The 20,181-nt window shown below is 39.4% G+C and overlaps 1 protein-coding gene across 3 annotated transcripts in view; it reads right to left on the bottom strand.

Annotated features, from left to right (window-relative positions):
• The window catches only part of LOC102198647 (capon-like protein), a 158,820-nt gene that overhangs the window by 105,622 nt on the left and 33,017 nt on the right, over positions 1-20,181 (bottom strand). For all 3 annotated transcript variants that reach the window (XM_013913826.1, XM_013913827.1, XM_013913828.1), the window contains exon 3: positions 11,842-11,950. In XM_013913826.1, coding sequence (XP_013769280.1) covers positions 11,842-11,950 — 109 coding nt within the window. The remainder of the gene's footprint in view (positions 1-11,841; positions 11,951-20,181) is intronic.

Here is a 20,181-nt window from a genome sequence, read left to right as displayed (position 1 = left end):
CCCCCCCCCCAAAACCAGTTTCAATCATCTTACTGCTTCTGTCAACCTTTCTTGATTCTTCTTTCTCTCCCCTGTCACCTTTTCTCTCTCCAGGATTTGTTTAAATGTCAGTATCTTTTAATTAACTCGCTCTGTGGCAGGAGTGCCAGACAGCATCTGAATGTTCTGGATTCTCCCCTTTCCTCTGTCACTCACTAGACAGTAAACTGGAACATCATCTTGTCGGTGTGAATTTGAGAACATGTAAGAAATTCTCAGTCCTAGTTTGTCACATTTTGGCACTTGGGGATGAAACCTTTTCCATCATATTTTAACATGCCATTTCCCAAGACACCAAGACACTGGAGCTTGGATTTCAAAGTGAGTAACAGAGGGACATATTTTGTCGCTCTAGCGAGTTTTGACAGCTGGGTACAACTAGGACCTCCACTTCTGCTCTGCATCCACTGCACTGATCCCCTACAGCCAATCTAGGTATTTGGGATGGGCAAAGATGGGGCAACCGTGCCCTCAGGCCCCTGTAGGAGGCCTGGATCCAGGGTGGGACCCTGGTAACCCTGTTCTGGGCAGGGTAACGCTCCCTTGCTCTCATGCTCTTCAAAAGGGTATTCTGTACTATTTTTGGTCTTGCCAATTCTTTGGGACCAATTTGCTGTTGAAGAAGCTTCCAGGGGCAAGCAGTAAACTCGTGGTTTGGGTTACAAATATAAAATGATAAACATCTGTCAACTTTGTCTGCCACAAACTTCTCCTGCTTTCTTGGTTACCATGGTGTAACACGGTTGGACAACGGTTTTGCCCACAGTCGCATCGTGCTTGTTTTAGACATTGCAGAACTTCCCACTATCCTACGGCACTACCCTGTATACTGGAAAAATGACATTTAAGGGTTGCTTAGTGTGTCACTATGTGAAGCCAAAGGATCCTGACCACATCCTGGGTTGGGAGTGAGAACAACCTCATTAAATCATCAAATAAGCCAGTGAAATGTTTTTTTTTTTAAAAGGGTAGACTTGTCAAGTTCCATGACAGCTTCAGCGAGCTTATAGCGGTTGTTGTAAATAGCACAAAGCTAAAACACTGGAGAATAAGACAGAGTAATTATGTCAGGACAGCCAGTTGACTTCTGCCTGTGTTTACATTTCAGCAGGGGAATCTAATCATCAATATATAACACGACTGATATGTAGTGTTAGGAAAGGAGTAACTTAAAACAAATGGCCAACCCATTTCCAGTTCTGTTTGATTTGGAACTTTGATTTAGTCGTGCCACTGGTGCAGAAGCAACGCAGCTTTAACAGAGAGGAGAGACTACAGCTCAAGACAGAAGGATAATTTCATTGAGATATGGATATTCAATAAAAAGTGCTGAAAGGCTATTAAATCCAATTGCCTTCCCCAAGCTGTATCAAGAACAAAGTGAGTCCTTATCATTGAATTGGCCTTATATCATTTTACATCAGCACTCTATAAAGTCAGCGAGGAAACCATTGATTCTTCACTTTAAAGCTAAAATCTACAGTGGCTACATTTAAACACCATCCACGTAAAAATATACACCCTGCACACATCTTGTTCTTTAAGACATTTTAGTTTCTAATCTCTTATTTGAAACGGGCAGTACTAGCCCTGTACCTTACCCCAAACTTTCTAATGTAATTAGCCACGAGGGAAAAATCTCCCTCTCAAGAGAAAAGTCTGGCCTTTGCAATCTTCTCCGTCCAAATCTCAATGAGAATTTCATTAAATGAACTCAAGGAACACTTGACACAATAACCACAGCTCTCACTACATCCATTAGCTGGGTAGATAAATTAAAAACACAGAACAACAGCAGGACTCTACATTAAAGCTCGACATGTTATTACTGAGCTGTAATATATAGAGTCAATTATCAGGTTTAAAAGACCAAAACCAAGTTATCCACATTATGTTTTATGATCCTTATGAGTGCCGTTCTTTATGTTAGGCTTGTTAAAGTGCCCCCGCCTCACTGATGCAGATATCGCCAAGATTAGACATTAGAGTAATGATACCAACACATGACATGGTCTAAAGCTGGGCTAGCTTCATTAGGATTACCACCAAAATCTTGTGAGACTTGCACTGGGAAAGACCTGTATATTTTACAAAACACTGAAGCTCTAATGGATGACACTGACGACGTAAAGAGAAAACTTACTTACAGGAAGGAAGATTAAATCAATATCTGTTTGAAAATAGGAAGAAGCAAATAACGTTTACCACTATTTAGATCACTATATTTAAATATATATATGTTTCCTTTTTTGATTATATAATCTAATACATGCAAATTGCACTATAAATAAATATAACCCTAGTTATATTAATATAAACACCTTTATACATTGATCTATAATTATGTAACTAGACTAGACTAAATAATAAACCACTACACTAAATGATCTGTATTCAATGTTCATTAAAACCAGAGAAATATACAACCTCGCCTCATTCATATACTGCTTTAACTGACTGCCATTATTACATATATAACCATATGTAGGCCAGAATATAAAGTTTAAACATATACTTTCTGAAATGTAAAAACTTGCAAAGTAAAAATTATATAGAGGGTTTGATATATTCTAAGCTATTTCAAAAACTTGTTTGCATATCTCAAGCACCACTAGTGACACCATGGAGCAATATCCACCAACAACAAGGCATGGCAGGGGCAGTTGTGTGACGCAGGTGCTGCATTCACTGCTTCAGACTTTCCAAACACTGACAGCTCATGTGAGAGGAGACAGGCTTAAAAATAAGTGGCTGAAAAACTGACCTGAACAGTGATAAGTCAAAACATTTGCCTATTTCTTTTGATTTGCGATAAATAAACCACGCAATCATTGATCACTGTGGCTTCTTATGAATATTGCGTGTGGATTCCCAATATATAATATTCAAAACATGGCTTCTGAAAGGCGTAACGCTTTCTGACACCACCTCTTGCTTCTGCTCTTACTTACAGCTGCCTCTTAAATAGAGTAGTACCGTCTGTGGACTTGGAGCCAATGTGGCATTCACTGTGTGGATGAACACTCTTTGCTCCATCACCCACACTTCAATTCTACATAACAGTGACTCGACCATTCATTAGCATCCACTGAAGTACTGATTTGGAGAAGGAGGAGGATGAATGAGAGAGCATAAGTCATAGTAGAGGAGAGACAGAGAGAAGGAGAACCTGCCTAAGTGTTAGAAGTGATCGGCCAGTGAAGCCTTTTTTATGCCGCTGTGATATAAAGCCAAGACATTTTCTCACTGCTGGTAGTTAGAAGGAGAATAAAGTCTCCTTAATCATCTTCCTAATTGTCCTCTCACAGGTTTCCACGTGCACTCACACAAAACCACACGAATGACATTTTTATTGCATGTTTGACATGGTTACCTTTATTCTTCTCATTATGCCAGAGTGCTTCCTTCTGATTTAGCCTTTGTCAGAATTTGAATTATCAGCTAACAGTAGCATGGGTGCTTAGCAAGCTGGATCCATACGCTGCAATGCACTGGGTGTAAGACACACACACACAAGCATAAACAGTGGTGAGTTATATATAGGGATGTGCACCGGTTCTGACATAAACGGTAGTAACCAGACCGAAAAGCAGCGCACAGTTCGGTGCTTTCTTTCCCTGAGATGTCATACACTTTGAATTCTAGCCAATCATTTCACCTTTGCGAGCGTAGTGGGCGGGCCCAGGTACGTACGTTCTTTTAGAGCAGAGCTACAGTTTAAAAATGTCCAAGGCGAAGCGGTCAAAGTCTGGCTGTACTTCACAGCAAAATATGCAAACTCAGCAGCCTGCAACAAGTGCTTTAAGCTGATACTGTGCAAAGGAGGTAACACATCAAATCTGATGAAACACCTGGCGACTTATAGCGTTTTGTTAAAAGCCGAGCAATGCACCGTATTTGATAGCTTGCTGCGAGACCTCACACCGAGCACATCTACTGCGGGTGTGGTGCCTGTTATCGGACCCGGAGTTAGCAACATCCCCCAAGAACCCGAAGAGGAGAGTCCTGGCCCCTAGCCCTGCCAGTGTAGCAGAATGATGACGGATGATGATGGCAGCAGCAGCCGTTCTTCTCTGCGTGAGTAGCTTAATGTTGTTCGTGTGTAATTTACGTTGAGTAGGCTAACCAAGTTATTATATTAATGCAGGTAAGGTGAACTAGCAAACATCATCATAGCTACATGCGGCTGTCTTCTTGTTTGATGGCAGATACTCCCTTCACCCTGGACAAAAAGGCTAAAATGACCAAAGAAAAAGTGGAAAACAGTTAAACATGAGAGGTTTAGGACAAAGTTTGTGTTTTTTCCATTGTTTAAGCACTGCTTCCAGCCAAGAGTGATACCATATATGCCCCATAGCTGCAGAAAAGGCTAACATTGTTATCTTTTTACAAAAAACAGCTGAACATGAGAGGTTTTAGGACCAATTTTGTGTTCTCCATTCTTTAAGTACCGTTTAAGCACCGGCACCGTTTCAAAAGTACCGGTTTGGTACTGGTATCAGATAAAACCTAAACGATACCCATCCCTAGTTATATACCCACACCACACTTCACTGTACTAAAAGAAATCACAATCGTCTTAGAAGACTTTAAAACTTGTCACACAATTTTAATAAAACTTCAAAGGTACCAACAGCACAAACATTGTCATTAAAAAAATTCCCCCCACCTGCCTTCATTATAGAGGCAGAAATTAGCTTTTGTTCCAGACTGCAAAAATGGTCATTTCTGCTATTAAAAGCAGCAGTTTAACACAGCTACTGAATCTACAGGGACCTTCTTGACTTGTTTTTGCTCAAGTGACTCCTTGAGGAAATGCAATTTTTAACCTGTGTCCTTCATTTTCAGCCCTGGCAGATGCATCTTGGCTGTGTGTCTTAGCCTAAAAAATAATATTTTTTCTCAACCATATTCAAACTGAGAAAAGCGATAATAATCCCAGATAAGACCCAGATCATCATCTGCTGGTTCTAAATATATGTTGAGAGTGTTTGTAACGCTTTAGTTTCTATGAAGTTGCTATTGTCAGTAAATGAGAAAACGAAAATAAATAATTGAAAGGCTAATTTTAAAAGGTAGTAGCTGATCACAACAACTCAAACATAACTACAGAAAGCAAAGCCAACTGCTAACTTTCCAGAGCAAAAAGACTGATTACACATAAACCAAACTAGTTTACTTAGTTGACTTTATTTTTTTGTACTAATGTGCTTTTTCACAGTGCAGTCTAATGCGGCATCATGCACCCAGAGGAGAACAACAACAGGTTCATGTTTGGTTCTGCCACAGGGAAATGCTTTTTTAAAAACTCTGTAAAGTTATAAATGTAATCAATATCATCCAGATGTGAACTGTAATAAATGAATTCAAACTGTCAATAAGTTCTCCATTAAAAACAGCCCCTGCCTTTAGTCTCTTCACCACCAATACACTTTAAAAAGCATTACATGCCTGCGCGCGCGCGCACAGATAAGTTTTCAGTTTAATGGCCTCAGGGCCTTGGTTGCCCAGAGATTTTTGGTATGCGTCACTCTCCATTTTGTATTCTGAACAGAATATGTGTGTGTCTGCGCGTGTGTGTGCGTGTATGTGTGCTCATGTGTCAATGCCAGTCTGTCTGTAAGAGATAATGAGGCAGTGTGCGCTTCACCCAGCTAACCCCTGGACTTAACTATCAAGTCCTCTGAATTGGCAGCTAAAGTGGAAAACTGGGAGCACATTTCCAAACTGTGTCACACTGCTGGACTCTGTTTTAACTTTGTCTCTGCTCAGCTTATTTCAGCAGCAACATATCCACCCCAGAAGACCCTCATACTTGTTCCTCACACCAATGCCAGGCCCACAGTGCAAGGAGGAAAACCAGGGTGTGTCTTTTTTAGCGGTTGTCAGGATGCGACTCAGACAGTGACTAGATTTAAAAGAGAAGGTGGGATTGTTGTGAACGCCACATAACTACCAGACTGTGAAAACATCGGAAATGATGCACTGATCAGTCTTTGTCCATCTTGTAATTATGCAGCAACAAAGTTTGAGGTTGTTTTGACACAAAAACACAAATTCTTTCACTGATCGTTTGAAAAAATAGAGCCCAGCTGATACAGGATTTTTAACACAGATGCAAATACATCTATTTGAATACTTAAAAATCTGATATATTGCCCAAAATAATTTTTCTTTAAGTAACACAAAACATAAACAGATTTGTTTATTTTTTATGTTTTGTTATTTACACCTCCTTCCTAAAATAATATGACAATGCAGCTTAAAAATTCTATTGTTGCAAGACACGGATTACTCATTTGCACTTAGCAGGCACATTGCACAGCAATGGGGATATTGCAGAGTGCCCTCTAGTGGACAGACTATGCAACATCAACACTCGTAACATGGTTGAAGGGTGTTTCTTCCATCTCTTCTTTGTAGAAGCTACCTCCAGTTGCCACCTTATTTAGAAGGGCTTATCACAGACGGTCGCTCTACATGTTTGATTTAGCAGAGTTTTTACATCAGTGCCCCTTTCTGACCCAAACCAGGATCGAACCAGGAATCTTTCATCTGTTAGGCTACGTTCACACTGAAGGTCTTAATGCTCAATTCCGATTTTTTGATCAAATCCGATTTAATTTGTCTGGTTGTTCACACTACAAATAAAATGTGACTGCAAACGCGCTCTAGTGTGAGTGGTTCACGGCCCTCAAAGCCGTCCGCATGCGCAAAAGAAGACGTCACAGCTGGGTGACAGCTGGCTGACAGCTGGGTTTGTCGCCCAAAACACGGTCAAGCTCATCAAAAAACGGGCAGGTGACTCGACCACGTCCACTTCGTTTGTTTATATCTTTAGCTTCTTTAAACATGGCCCTGAGGCTCTTCAGTTTCCTCTGACACTGTAGCCACATTTGCCTGTGCCCTCGTTCAACCATTTCTTTGGCAATGCACTCGAACACAGCCCGGTTACGATACGACCCTTCAAGTTTATCTTGAATAGAATTGTCTCCCCATATGCTAATCAAGTCCAAAACCTCAGTTTCTGTCCATTGAATCACTCCGTCTCCAGTTTCCGCCACCACGCTTTCTCGTTTGTCTTCTCCAGCGCTGATAATTACCGTCTGTCTTGTGTCAGTGACGTAAAAGACGAATTTAATGCGACATGACCATTCAAACAGCAGTCGCTTTCTAAAACATCAGATATGTATCGGATTCAGTACCACATACGAAAGTGACCCAGGTCGGATTTGAAAATATTGGATTTGTGCCGTTCACACTGTCATACCATGATCGGATATGGGTCGCATATGGTCAAAAAAGTCGGATTTGAAGCGCTTTCGCCTGCAGTGTGAACGTAGCCTTAGATGAATGTCTTCTTTAATTATATAACTTTGTTTTGTAATTGCTAAAAATGAAAATTAATGGAAATACACTTTCTGTTATAAATGCTGGTACTGATAAATCAGCAAATACCCAATATTATAACTAACGACTCTAATGAAAAATTACATAAAACCAAAACAAGCACCATCAGTGCAACTGCCAGTTAAAATTGGAAATCAGATTTTGGCAGCTGTGCCTCAGCATTTACCTACTAATCATTAGATTGGTAGTTCAATTCTCTGGCATGCTAGTAAGTAAAAGCACTTTTAAAAAGTATTTTAGGTCTTTTGTTTTAGCTTTTATTATGACAGTTGAGAGTGGAAAGGACATACTGTATGGTGTATCTGAATCCAGACCTCTGCGATAGCCTTATGGCATATGGGTCACCTGCTTTTCATCCTCTCCTGAAAATTGCTCATACAAGTGTTCTAACTTACATGAATGCTGTCGGAAAATCTTTTTTTTCCATGATACCTATTTGTGCCAAGGTAAATGTTTATGATGAGCACCATTTACACCAGCTACACCTTTCTTCTTGAGACCTATCTCGACCAAAATCCCCAAAAAAAAAAAAAAAAAAAAAAATCACAGAATTTAGAACACCTTAGTTCAGCACCAATAATGTCCCATCATGAGGAAGTGAAACATTTGAGATCACAAGGTATAAGAAATTGTGCCAGGTAATGTTAGATAATGAGAAAACCTTCCTAAGAATAAACTGCATTAAAGGCCCAAAATAGGTGACTGTTTAAATCATCCATTCATGAGCTCAATCAGTCCACCCTCTTTTGTGGAGCCGTTTCATTGTAAATTACATAAATGAATAAGCTAACAGGGCTAACAGCTAGCAGCCTGCCTAAAAGGTCCAATCTGGCCCATTTGCTGGGTTGGCATAGTGTGAAAGCCGCACAGACGGTGGAGAATGATGTTGGAACCTTTCAATGGATTGCTCCAGAAAGCATTGTTTTGCATAAAAACAGATCAGAGTGATTGTCAGAAGTGGTAATTTCATCTGAACCAGAGATCTGAATCACCATCAGTCTAACATCCTTCTCACTGACAAAGGCATTATCCATGGTCTGCCATACCACACTGAAGGAGGGGGCTTAAGCCAACTTGGGAGTGTGTTTTGTGAATACATTTTTTGCTTCATAGGATTTTCTGGCCCAGCTGACTTGAGATCAAATTGGGAATTAACAAAAACAAATCCGACCCCTCTAGTGTATTCTAATTACACATCACAGCTGATTAATAAAGGAAATAAAATGTGAGCCTTGCAGGTGAAACAGAAGATTCACACAGGGTATTATGAGATATTAGTTAGGAGGACTGAACTGGGCTGTAAAAGTGCGGAGGATTGAGAAATACACGTTGGTGTGGAAAAAAGTATTTTCCCCTTTCCTGATTTTCTTTCATTTGTCACAGATACATGTTTCAGATCAAACAAATTCTAATCTCAGACAAAGACAGCCCAACTAAATACAGAATGCAGTTTAGAAATGATGAGTTCATTTATAAAGGCAGCCAAACCTACCTGGACCTGTGTGAAAAAAACTGATAAGTCATTAATTAAGTGGGATTAACCACATTTACAGGATAGATGAGTTCATTTTCACTAAACTCGCCCAGACCTGATTACTGCCAGACATGTTGAATCAAGAAATCACATTCATAAAAGGAACGTCCTACCAACAGTCAACATGGCAGTCAAATGCCTTAAATTGGCCGTTCATGCTGGACTTGAATTACCTTTTCATAAAGGGCAAGATAGATGTGGATAGTTTTCCCACATCATCATTTAAAATTTGCATTCTGCATTTAATCCGGTTATCTTTGTCCAATATTAAAATTGGCTTGATGATCTGAAACATGTAAATGTGGCAAAAAAATAAAATAAAATCAGTAAAAGGTGCAAAGACTTTTTCATAGCACGGTACGGCATTTCTTCATCTCTGCAGATCAGATGCAGTGATGAAAACTTCTACAGATAAGAAAGACTGCAGACACACAAGCACTAAAAAGTACCTCAGTGGTTTGAGATACAGCCATGTAAGAACACATTATTCGTATGACTCATTCTAGGTTGAAGCCCATCCTCTCTGCTGCTCCTTTTGAAAAAAAAAAATCGGAAAAGACATCATACAAATCTAAATTGGGAAGAACTCGAAATCATAAACAACCCAAACAAAGCAGAATCTGGTTAGCAGAACAAGGTTAAGAAAAAAAAAGTCTCATTAGTTGGTTTTTGAGAAACTGAGTATGAAGAGGTTGGCATGAAGCAACTTGCTCACTGGCAGTTCAGCACTACTTATCAGCGGAGTGTGTCCAAACACATTTTCAGGTTTTACCATACTCACCATAATCAGTTATGTGAAGCATAGCAGATTTTAATGGCTGCCCACTTGCGGGTCAAGAACTACCTTTTAAATTTAACTTGCTGCTTTTAAAGTCCTTCATGGCCTGGCCCCAGATTATATACTTGAACTGTTGCTCCAGAACCAGCCAGAGCACAGCCTGCCACGCAGGAAACTCTTGACCGTTAACTACAAAAGGTGAATTACAGTGGACAGTATCTTCTATTAAATACTTTTAAAAGACGTATTGATTAAGCAAGACTTTCTCATAAATTCCCTTGAATTGTCACTCTTCACCTCTTAGTGACATTTTATTGTGGTGTTGTACTTGAGGCTTGCATGAACCATTTTAAACTTCCACACAATTTAGACAAGTAACTCTTTGAACTCTTGCATTTCCCCCCGCCTATGTGATTATATTATGTGTTTTTGTAAATTCATTTGTAATTTTGGTGTTGAAAATCCTCTATGAGCAAGCACTTGTGATGGTGGGAAGGAAAAACTCCCTTTTAACAGGAAGAAATCTCCAGCAGAATCGGGCTCAGGGAGGGACAGCCAACTGTCGCGACCAGCTGGAGTGGAAGGAAACGACAAAATAAAAGAAAGAGAGCACAAGGAGACAGACTAGGAGAAGACAAAAGTGTAATGACATGCTGTCATTAAAAAGTGGTATAGGTGAGTGGAAACGATGCAGAAATGACTGTGATGCTTATTGTATCATACAGAAAGTCCCACAGCAGTCTGGGCCTATATCAGCATAACTAAGGGATTATTCAGGGTCACCTGATCCAGCCCTAAATCTAAACTTTATCAAAAAGGAACAATTTGAAGCCTAATCTTAAAAGTAGAGAGGGTGCCTGTCTCCTGAATCCAAGCTAGGAGCTAGTTCTACAGGACATGACAGCTGAAGGCTCTGCTGTTTCTAATTTTAGCAGTATTTCAAAGATGAAAGAAAGCAGCCCTACATATTTGTTTAATACATGCACTGAAAAACACATCCTGATCAAAAATGACAAGATTCTTCACAATGTTGCTGGAGGCCAAGGTAATGCCATCCTTTGTAAGTTTCTAAGTATCTGGTTAGACATCATGCTTCCAAGATTTTTAGGGCCTAATCTTTCTCTGAAATCAGGAGAAGAAAATGACTTCACATCCAGGCCTTTAAATCTTTAAGACGTGACTGCAGTTTAACTAATTGTCTTATATTATCTGCCTTCGTAGATAAACACAGCTGGGTATCATCTGCAGAGAACCGAAAATGTATGCAGTGTTTTCTTGTAATATTGCCCAAAGATTTAAGCACTGTAGTACTGGTCCTCATTCCTGGGGAACTCTTTGACTAACGTTTGTAAAACAAAGGCTCCACATTTACACAAATCACAATCTGTCAGAGAGATATGAATCAAGTGACTTAGCTCAATTCCTTAAATACCAACATCGTATTCTAGTCTCTCTGGTTAAAATTTGAGCCTCAAGTAGGCTTTCATACTATATTTATAATTGTGACTAAAGGTTTTTTATAATAAAAGATTTAGATCTAATAGAAGGTTAGTTTGAAACCATGTAACCATGCAATGTGTGGTTTGTTATACAGCCTTGGTACTAGTTCTAGAATATCTGTATCTGGATGAGCGATATTTTTACAAAAACATCTGAATGGTGACTCCCAATATTTTTTTTATTTCAAATTAATTTTCAGTATTTCAAATGAATATGCATTTATGAAGTGAAAACAAGAAGAAGATAAATCCCAAAAAACTCACAACCGGATTACAACTTTTTGATTAATCTTGCTAATAGACCCCCCCCCCCCCCCCCCCCAAAAAAAAACAACCTCAAAATAAATAAATAATTACTTCTTAACATAAGACAGCCAGTCCTCAGTGTACAACTTTTGTCCTTGTGTTGTTTTATAGCAACCACTTTTGGTTGCTATAAAATTGCTTTCTGTTGTTGTTCAGTTGTTTAAAACAAATTTATGAGATGATGTCTAAAGCAGAGCAGTAGGTGTACGGCTTAAGTTAAGTGAATCTATCCAACTCATCAAGTGACATTAAAACGGAGCTTCTCTCTGTCTTACCTTCTTCTTGGACTTGAACACATTACAGCGGAACACATTGCTCTGTCCATCTCTGGCAATGTAGCTGAAGATCTTCAAATCTTGGGAGTCATGAGACACGTAGAAGATCCTAAAAGAAAAGAAAATAGGTCAGAAACTAAAAAAGTGAATGAGATGCAAAACAACAACAAAACCTGGCAAGCTTTCAAAATGCATCTTAAGATGCAAAATGGGAAACAAGCCTATTTCTCTGGGATTTGAATGTGACAAATATAAACATGATTTTGTTTTAATCCAAAAGGAAAGGCATCAAACTGTAGATTTTAGATGGAAAAAGAAGCTGAGAAAGCTGTGATGGGGGTAGGACTATTTAAATAAATGACAGGTGCACGCTCTTTTCAAAACTTCAGTTTTATTTATGTTATACTGCAAAAATGTCAGAAAGTCAGGTGAACTTAAAATCCAAGTAAAAGAAAATGCTTCAAATAACAACAGTGATATATTCCAGTGCACGCAGGAGACGGGGGCGTTAATGCCATTCTAACAAAAAAAATACTCTGTGTGAAAGAGGATATAGGGAGGAACTAAGTTTGAGTCAAAAATAGAGTTGTGTTAGTAGGGAGAGATTGTGCGCAGACAACAGTGACAAACTGTACAATACCCTGCAGAGGAGGTAAATAGCAAGAGACAACTCTGGGAGTACAAAGGCAGCGCAAAACGCCTAAACAATAACCTGTAGGCGCGAGAGCACTGTATGAGTTAACCCCCACAGTGGGTCTAATTCATGATGACAAAAGAAAAAAGCTGGAGGGGTAAAGAGATGCCGATGATGATAAGGTGGCAAGAAAATTGGGAAACTGTCATATTTTGAAATGATATGAATGCTCACACGTAAGAATCCACTGAAAATAAGAAATTACTGCACTTAATGCCATTTCCAACTGATGACACCTGCATTGTTTGCCTATCTGTATTTTACCAACTTACAGAAAGTTCTAATTTTTAAGTATATTATGTAAGCACCTTGGTACTTGGGTTATGTTTTAAGTAGTGTGATCATATTCATTTTCCCACTATAGTTAGGATTATGTGTCTCAGGTTAAACTGATTGAGTTTTGAGTTTAACAGTCTGACATTTCTTCCGCAATCTGCAGTCTTTTAAAAGGCCAGTACCAGGTTTCACAAACACTTCCTGTCCTGCAGAAGTTTGTGGAAACAAGGCTCTTAGAACTGACCTCAGTAAAAGGTTTTTGTGATGAGTTTTTAGGTTTAGTTACTCAATTCAGGTCATAGTGAATCAAATATTAAGTCAATTTTGTAAATTTTGGCCATTGTCAAGCGTCAGGAGGATTATGCAAGATATGCTCGCTGCACAAACCAGTGAGTGACATTGTACTGGTCTTTTATATCGTCTATGGCTTTTACCTGGGCAAAGCCGTAAAGGCTGCCATGATTCAGCTGGGCATAGGACTTTTTTTCTAAGACCTTTCTAGGCCTGGTTTCGTATAGATTAAGACTCTGTCCTTCATTTATGTGATTTTTATTGCCCTCGTTTGTACAGCTCTTCTACCTTTAAATGTGCCTTCAGTACCATATGCACTGTATCTTTGTGTTTTTGAGCATAGTCCAATGTGTGGTTGGATTTTGACAGAAGAGGAATCTGAGGCCATTTGTTGATTAACAGTAAACTTGAAATATAACCGCAAAAAGTGGCGAAATCCTCAGGCAAAACGGCGCCCTAATTGGCCAATTAGCACCATATTAAGGAACCTGCAAGGTTGCTTGGGGTAATTTATCATAGCGAGACAACGGACAACCAGGGAAGAACAAGGAATTAGGTGAAGATTATGCAAATGATCCTGCTGCCTATGTGTGAGTATGTCACTGTGCAAGGTGGCTTTGTGTGTGTGTGTGTGTGTGTGTGTGTGTGTGTGTGTGTGTGTGTGTGTGTGTGTGTGTGCCTACCAGTAATATTGTAGGGTCTGATCTACGCACTCTGTGACATTTTTGTGGTATTTATTTTGGCCTTTTTCTCTGGGAGCCACACTAGCTGAAGTTCTTGAGTTATAGATTGTGTCTTTGTCTGCTCAGCAGACTCTCAAAATAACCCCCCCCCCCCCCCCCCCCCCACACACACACACACACACACACGAGCTCGCACATGAATGCACTGATTTCAGATCCAACGTGCTGCTGTAAAAGTCAACTTATAAGTGATGCATGAAATCATCTACAAGATTGGCATTTTTAGTTTTTAAACACATTAGGTTTACTTTCATACATTTATTTATTTTTGAATAACAAAAAGCCTGCTGTCAATTCCAGAGAGCAGGTAAGGCAATACGAATTCAAATACAAGTTTAGTCATCATCTTGCACATATATTTGTTGTGAAGGGCTCATAAATAATGAGAACCAATTCAGTCCCCCATGTTTCCTGATCCACTTTGGTGTAGTATGCCTTTGATTTTCAATGACTCCATTAGCTATAATGACAGTGCACTTATCAAGGACCATCATACAGACTGTAAACAAGCCAGCAGTGTGGCTGCCACTGTGTTTTTAGGTAAAAGAAAAAGTGTAGACATTTACATATGTAATGTGACTACAGCAGGCTTAAGCCTCCGTTTAGATAAATCATTTCATGTTTATGGAGACATTTATGTGATAAATCTCTCTGCTGGCTTCTTATGTCTTACTGTGAAAATTGCTGGTTTATTTATGACTTACAATCATGTCTTATTCTAGAACTGCGTGTTTCTTGCCCTGCTGGACTTCTGAAATTCCAATTGAATTACAAACAAAAACAGTGGAATTTGATCATACATTCCTATAAAATTCCTCTAAGGCAGAAATCTGCACATTATTAATACTTATACCAAACATTCTAGCTGGATTCCTGGATGGTTCTACACACAGCATTCATCACCAGATTGACCCAAAGGTATTTCCCATAAACACAGTAAAAGCCAATGAATTGAATTCTGACTATTTCCTGGATTATGAGGTGATTAAAACAAAACTGCAATGTACCAAAAAAATCAAAGAAAAATTATGAATTTGGCCCAGAATCCAGATTTTGATTAATATAAAATATATTGTGTTAGTGTAACTAATAAACTAAGGACGTTTCAGGAAGCTGTCTACTCTACTAGAAACTTTAAAAGGAGACAGAACACTAGTAGAGGCTCCTCTTAAGACAGGCCTTTCCTCCAAAGGAAAGAGTAGGACTAAAAAATCCAGGATTTGAGGAGCTGTAGCAAAAAACATTTCAAGCCAGGTCATGTACTTTGAGAAAACTGACCGCTCCCATCCGGCTCCTTTCCCCCCCAAAAAAATCTTCCCTTTTAATTAAAAGGCCCTGCTTTAGCCCCTCACTCCAAGACAGTTTAATAGGAATAAACATCCTGATTTTTTTGTTTTTAAATCTGAGGCAGGATGACGGCAAACTGCTTCCTGCTGCACTAACTGTTGACTGCGGGGCACATTATATTCTTCCAGACAAGCGAAGCTCACCCCACAAGTGAGTCAAAGTGAGCTTAGCTGACAAATCCCTGAGCAGTGCCGAGATGACAGCCCAGATACATCTCTATCAACTGTCTCTAAGAGGAACAGCTGCCAACCATCCAGGTGACGATGCATCGGATAGATCAGATCTTGGAATAAGTGAGGCGGGCTTCACACGAAAGCTGTCAAAGATGCTTAAGGGCAAAATAAATCAAACTGCAAATGGTGCCAACAGCAAGCTTCTTTTATTGTATTTCAAGGGGTTGTCTGTCCCGCTTAAACGTTCAATCCACAACATATTCACCTGAAGGGAAGTCACTTTTCTGCTCACGCTGCTGCTGAATGAAATAAGAGCAGCAATAGAAGTGTGTCTCTGATAACAAAAATACATCTGACTGGAAAATATTTATTAAAACCCCTCATAACATTAAAAAACCCTAATAAAAACAATACAGATACAAAAAGAAGATCAATCATTTAAAGCAGAGGTTCTGAGGCCCAGTTTGAAAAGTGGAAGTGGAAATCTTGTGCGGCCCAATCAGACCTTTAGTCTCTACTCTGATCATCACAAGTGAAAAATTAAGTATTTCCTTTGTTTTCATCTATTCTTTTTGATCTTCGGTTGAATTACTTGTTGAACAGCTTTGCTTCCCCAATGAAGTTATTTCCAACTAACAACCAATTGTTGGAGAGAAAAAATTCATTTCTGAATCCTGTGGTTTTGCCTCATTAATTTCATTTCATTTAAAAATTCTAAACTAAACTAGAGAATGCATTTTCTGAAGAAACTGCAGTGTGGATGCTGATAGCTGAATGTTTTGAGCTGAAATGAAATAATTGCTGCATGTTAAGTTAAAAATGTTGAATGAGATGAAAAATACAGAAATTTTCACCTGAAAAAAAAGTTCAGAACTATTGAAAGCTGACATTCAAAGAGAAGAAGTTAAAAGTAGGCGAACATGTTTAAAATGTAAATTAGAAAAAGCTGATTAATGACAAAAGAAAATGTAGAGTCAGAAAACATCTGCATAAAAAATTGAAACCTCATTATTTTAATCACTGAATGACTGAAATGTGGGAAAATCCACTACAGACAGCTAAATGCTGTAAATTTTAATCATTCAGAAAAGACGATTCTAAAAGTCGCCATCTGACTCCAAATGCCCAGATCTGAACCACCTGTGTGCAGAAGAAAAATCCACCAATGAACAATAAGCTTGAATTTAACAGGCCAATCAGAATACCCTATTTAGTTGGCCTGCACTAACTACTGGCATACTGTTATTCTGTGGCGAAACCCTGTCAAATCTGCCTTGGTGCACCTGTTGAAAAACTGCATCTAAATCCAAGACCCTAACTCCCATCAAAACAGCTTTTGAACTGTGAGGATCCCAATGAATTGTTCTACACAACAGTGTCTCTTTTATCCTTGTGGTGTCAAAAATGTGATGACAGGAGCAATTTAAAAAGTGGGGTCTTTCTTGCTGTTGAAACAAACTCCTGACTAAAAATACAATGTATTTCTATGGGTCAGTTAGAAGGTTATCCCTCTACTTTGAGCCACACAATTCAAAAAGTTTAAATCTCTGAGCTTTGAAAAACACAATGTTGGAAAGAGAAAAACGATGGCTACGTTTTGAGGGTAAAATGATGGCTGTAGAGCAAACACTGTGGACACAGCAACAGTTGAAAAAAGTTTTAAAGATGAATCTTGGCAGAATGACAGAGCTCATTAAGCAGGCAGGTGTGAGCCTGGTTGCTATAGCAACTGCACCCAGTGGCACCACACAAACACACACGCGCACACACACACACACGCGCACACACACACACACGCGCACACACACACACACACACATCTGCCTTTCTTCTGCTGCTTTAAATAAACAGAAAAGTCATTGTGAAACAAATGCTTCCCAAGAAAGAACTACAAGTCGTATTGACAAAATTCTTTCACCGGGAGCGCCAGCAATGTCTAGTCTACCGAATTCTGAGTTTTCATGCATGTGGAGTTTTTAATAGGGGCTTTGCTCTGTTAAACTTTACTGCTTAACGGACGCTGACCTGACAGCAACCAAAACCCTTTTGGAAAGTTTTGAGAGTTTCACGTTTTTCAGCAATTCAACAACCAAGCCGACACATTTCACCATGTCAGCCAACCCATCCTTCAGCTCAAATGAGCTTGAAATAGTTGAAGGGAGCATTTTGGGAAACCACTAGAAGGTAGAGGCTTTACTTGGAGAAGGGGCCTTTGGTATTGTAGCCAAATGTCGCGACACAAAAACCAACCAAGCCATTGCCATTAAAGTCAACAAGAGCCGCCCTGATGTTCAGTAAGAGGCAAAACTGGAAATTTTCATCCTGGAGCAGCTGCGAAAGTTGGATCCAGATACAGCCAACATTGTTAATTGGAACGTCTTTTTCCACGACGGAGAGCAGGTTTGCCTAAACTTTGAATTCCTTGATCAATGCCTGTGGGACTACATAGGGGACCGGAATAACCAGGGTCTCCCCATAAGCGAAGTCAGGCCAATTTTAGGTCAACTCACAAATGCTCTGTCCCACCTGGGTTCTGTAGGAATAGTGCACGCTGACCTCAAATCTGGAAACATCATGGTTGTAAATCACCATGAGTCTCCCATCAAAGTCAAACTTACATGACTCTGGCGTTTACACTGATGACTATTTCATTGAAGACAACTACAAGCAACAGCGCTGGACATTTAAGACAGAAGAACAATTTCAGTACAAGACAGGATATCCATCCCTGGAGACTCGATACATAAAACTTAAACGTCTCGATGACCTCGATGGCTGCCCCTTTCTGAGCCTGGCTCTGTCAAAGGTTTCTTCCTGTTAAAAAGGAAGTTTTTCCTTTCCACCGTTGCCTAGTGCTTGCTCTCATAGGGGATCATTTGATTGTTGAGCTTGAATTTAATTTAATTGAATTGGATTGAACAAAACTTTGAAAATTCAGGTGAGAGGTTCACATTGTAGGGAGCACTACAAAATCTACAAATAAAAAAAATTGTCATTAGCGGCAAATCAAAATAAAGAAAACAAAATTTTGAAAAACATCTCTTACTGCTCTGTTTATTTACTTAAATGAACACGTGTACTTTTTTGTGATAGAAAACGATTAATATAAATATGAACACCAAGGAGTTAGTTGGCCTGCACTAACTACTGGCATACTGTTATTCTGTGGCAAAACCCTGTCAAATCTGCCTTGGTGCACCTGTTGAAAAACTGCATCTAAATCCCTTAACTCCAGCTTTAGATACAGCAGATAGACATGGGAATAATTATAAGAATACTTTGGCGAGGGTGCTTCCAGTGAAGAGCTGCATAGGCCATGCTCGTCTACAGCACCAATGCTGTAGCTGGATGACTCTATGCCAGGGGTGTCGAACTTGTATGGAAAGTCCAGTTAGACCAAGGGTGTCCAACTCCAGGCCTCAAGGGTTTTTGATATCACCCTGGGTCAACACACCTAAATCAAATGATTAGTTCATTACCAGGCTTCTGAAGAACTTCAAGACATGTTGAAGAGGTAATTTATTCATTTAAATCACCTGTGCTGGATCAAGGACATCTACAACTTGCAGGACACTGGCCCTCGAGGCCTGGAGTTCGACACCTGTGCTCTATGCCATTAAGAACATATCCTCTGCATTTTGGAGTGTTTTAACAACTTGCTGAGGACTGTTTATGTTCTATATTTAACAAAAAATGTGAAAAAAAGAGAGAGAGAGAGAACACTAGTAGTCTGGTTTAATTTGATTTTATAGAGGCAAGAATGCCACATTTTAGCATCAACAACATGTTAAGAGTGTACAATTACTATGGAACTGCTCATTTATTGACTGAACTCCAGTATAAGCCAATAATGTTTAGTAATTGTCATCCTAATGACAGCTGACGATAGGCAAACATTTAGCGATGACTGTGGTTGCTGCTGCAAAAGTTGATTTGAGTGATTTTGGATGTGGCATGGTTGTTGGTGTCAGACAGGTTGATCTGAGTATTTCCAAAACTGCTGGGATTTTCCCACACAGCCAACTCAAAGAGTTTACATCCGAATAGGAGAAAATACCCAGTGATCCAGCTCTCTGGATGAAAACACCTTGTTGATGTCAGAGTAGAATGCTTCAGCTCGTTACAACAACCGTATTCACAGCATCCCTGAACACCCCACACCAGGAATGAGGTTAACTTTCGCACAAGCTCATCAAAACTGAACAAAAGAGGAGCAGAAAGATGCTGGCTTGTCTGATGAGTCACAATTTCTTCTGTGACATTCAGATAGTAGGCTCAGAACTGTGTAATAAAATCTAATAATTAGCACCAAAAGCCTTTTTTTCCTCATAATTTCAACCATTGCACAGACTAAGACAATTTATGTGTAAAAATATAGGGAACTATTTGAAATAAAAACCTATAATTATGCAGAAATATTCTAAAAAGAATGGTGAAGCAAAAAGACCCAGACTAACTTTACTGTTCATGGAAGGAAACTATTATAAATAAATAAATAAAGCTGAGGAATTTAGTGCATAGAAACAAAGGTAGAAAATGAAAGAGCAGTAGATGGTGACTGAAAGCCCAGACAGCAGGTTAAATAATGAGAGTCATGGATACTCAAAGTAAATGAGAGTATCGGTAGAGCCAAAAAGTGAGGATGTGAAGGATTATGAGTGAATCGAGAGAGAAAAGGCTCAGGCAGAAATCGCTCATAAATATGGAGTTGAAAAGAGAGTGTGGTAGTGGAGCGAAGCACATGATCATGACTCATCCAGTGAGTTCAAGTTCAGCAAGGCATTACAGCAGTTTGGCAAAAGCACTTCTCCATCAC

This window comes from Pundamilia nyererei, unplaced genomic scaffold (assembly GCF_000239375.1).
Source record: "Pundamilia nyererei isolate P.nyererei 1_Seehausen unplaced genomic scaffold, PunNye1.0 scaffold00153, whole genome shotgun sequence".
NCBI lineage: Eukaryota > Metazoa > Chordata > Actinopteri > Cichliformes > Cichlidae > Pundamilia > Pundamilia nyererei.
The sequence above is the reverse complement of the archived record's forward strand: the minus strand, read 5'-3'. Positions and strand labels throughout refer to the sequence as shown.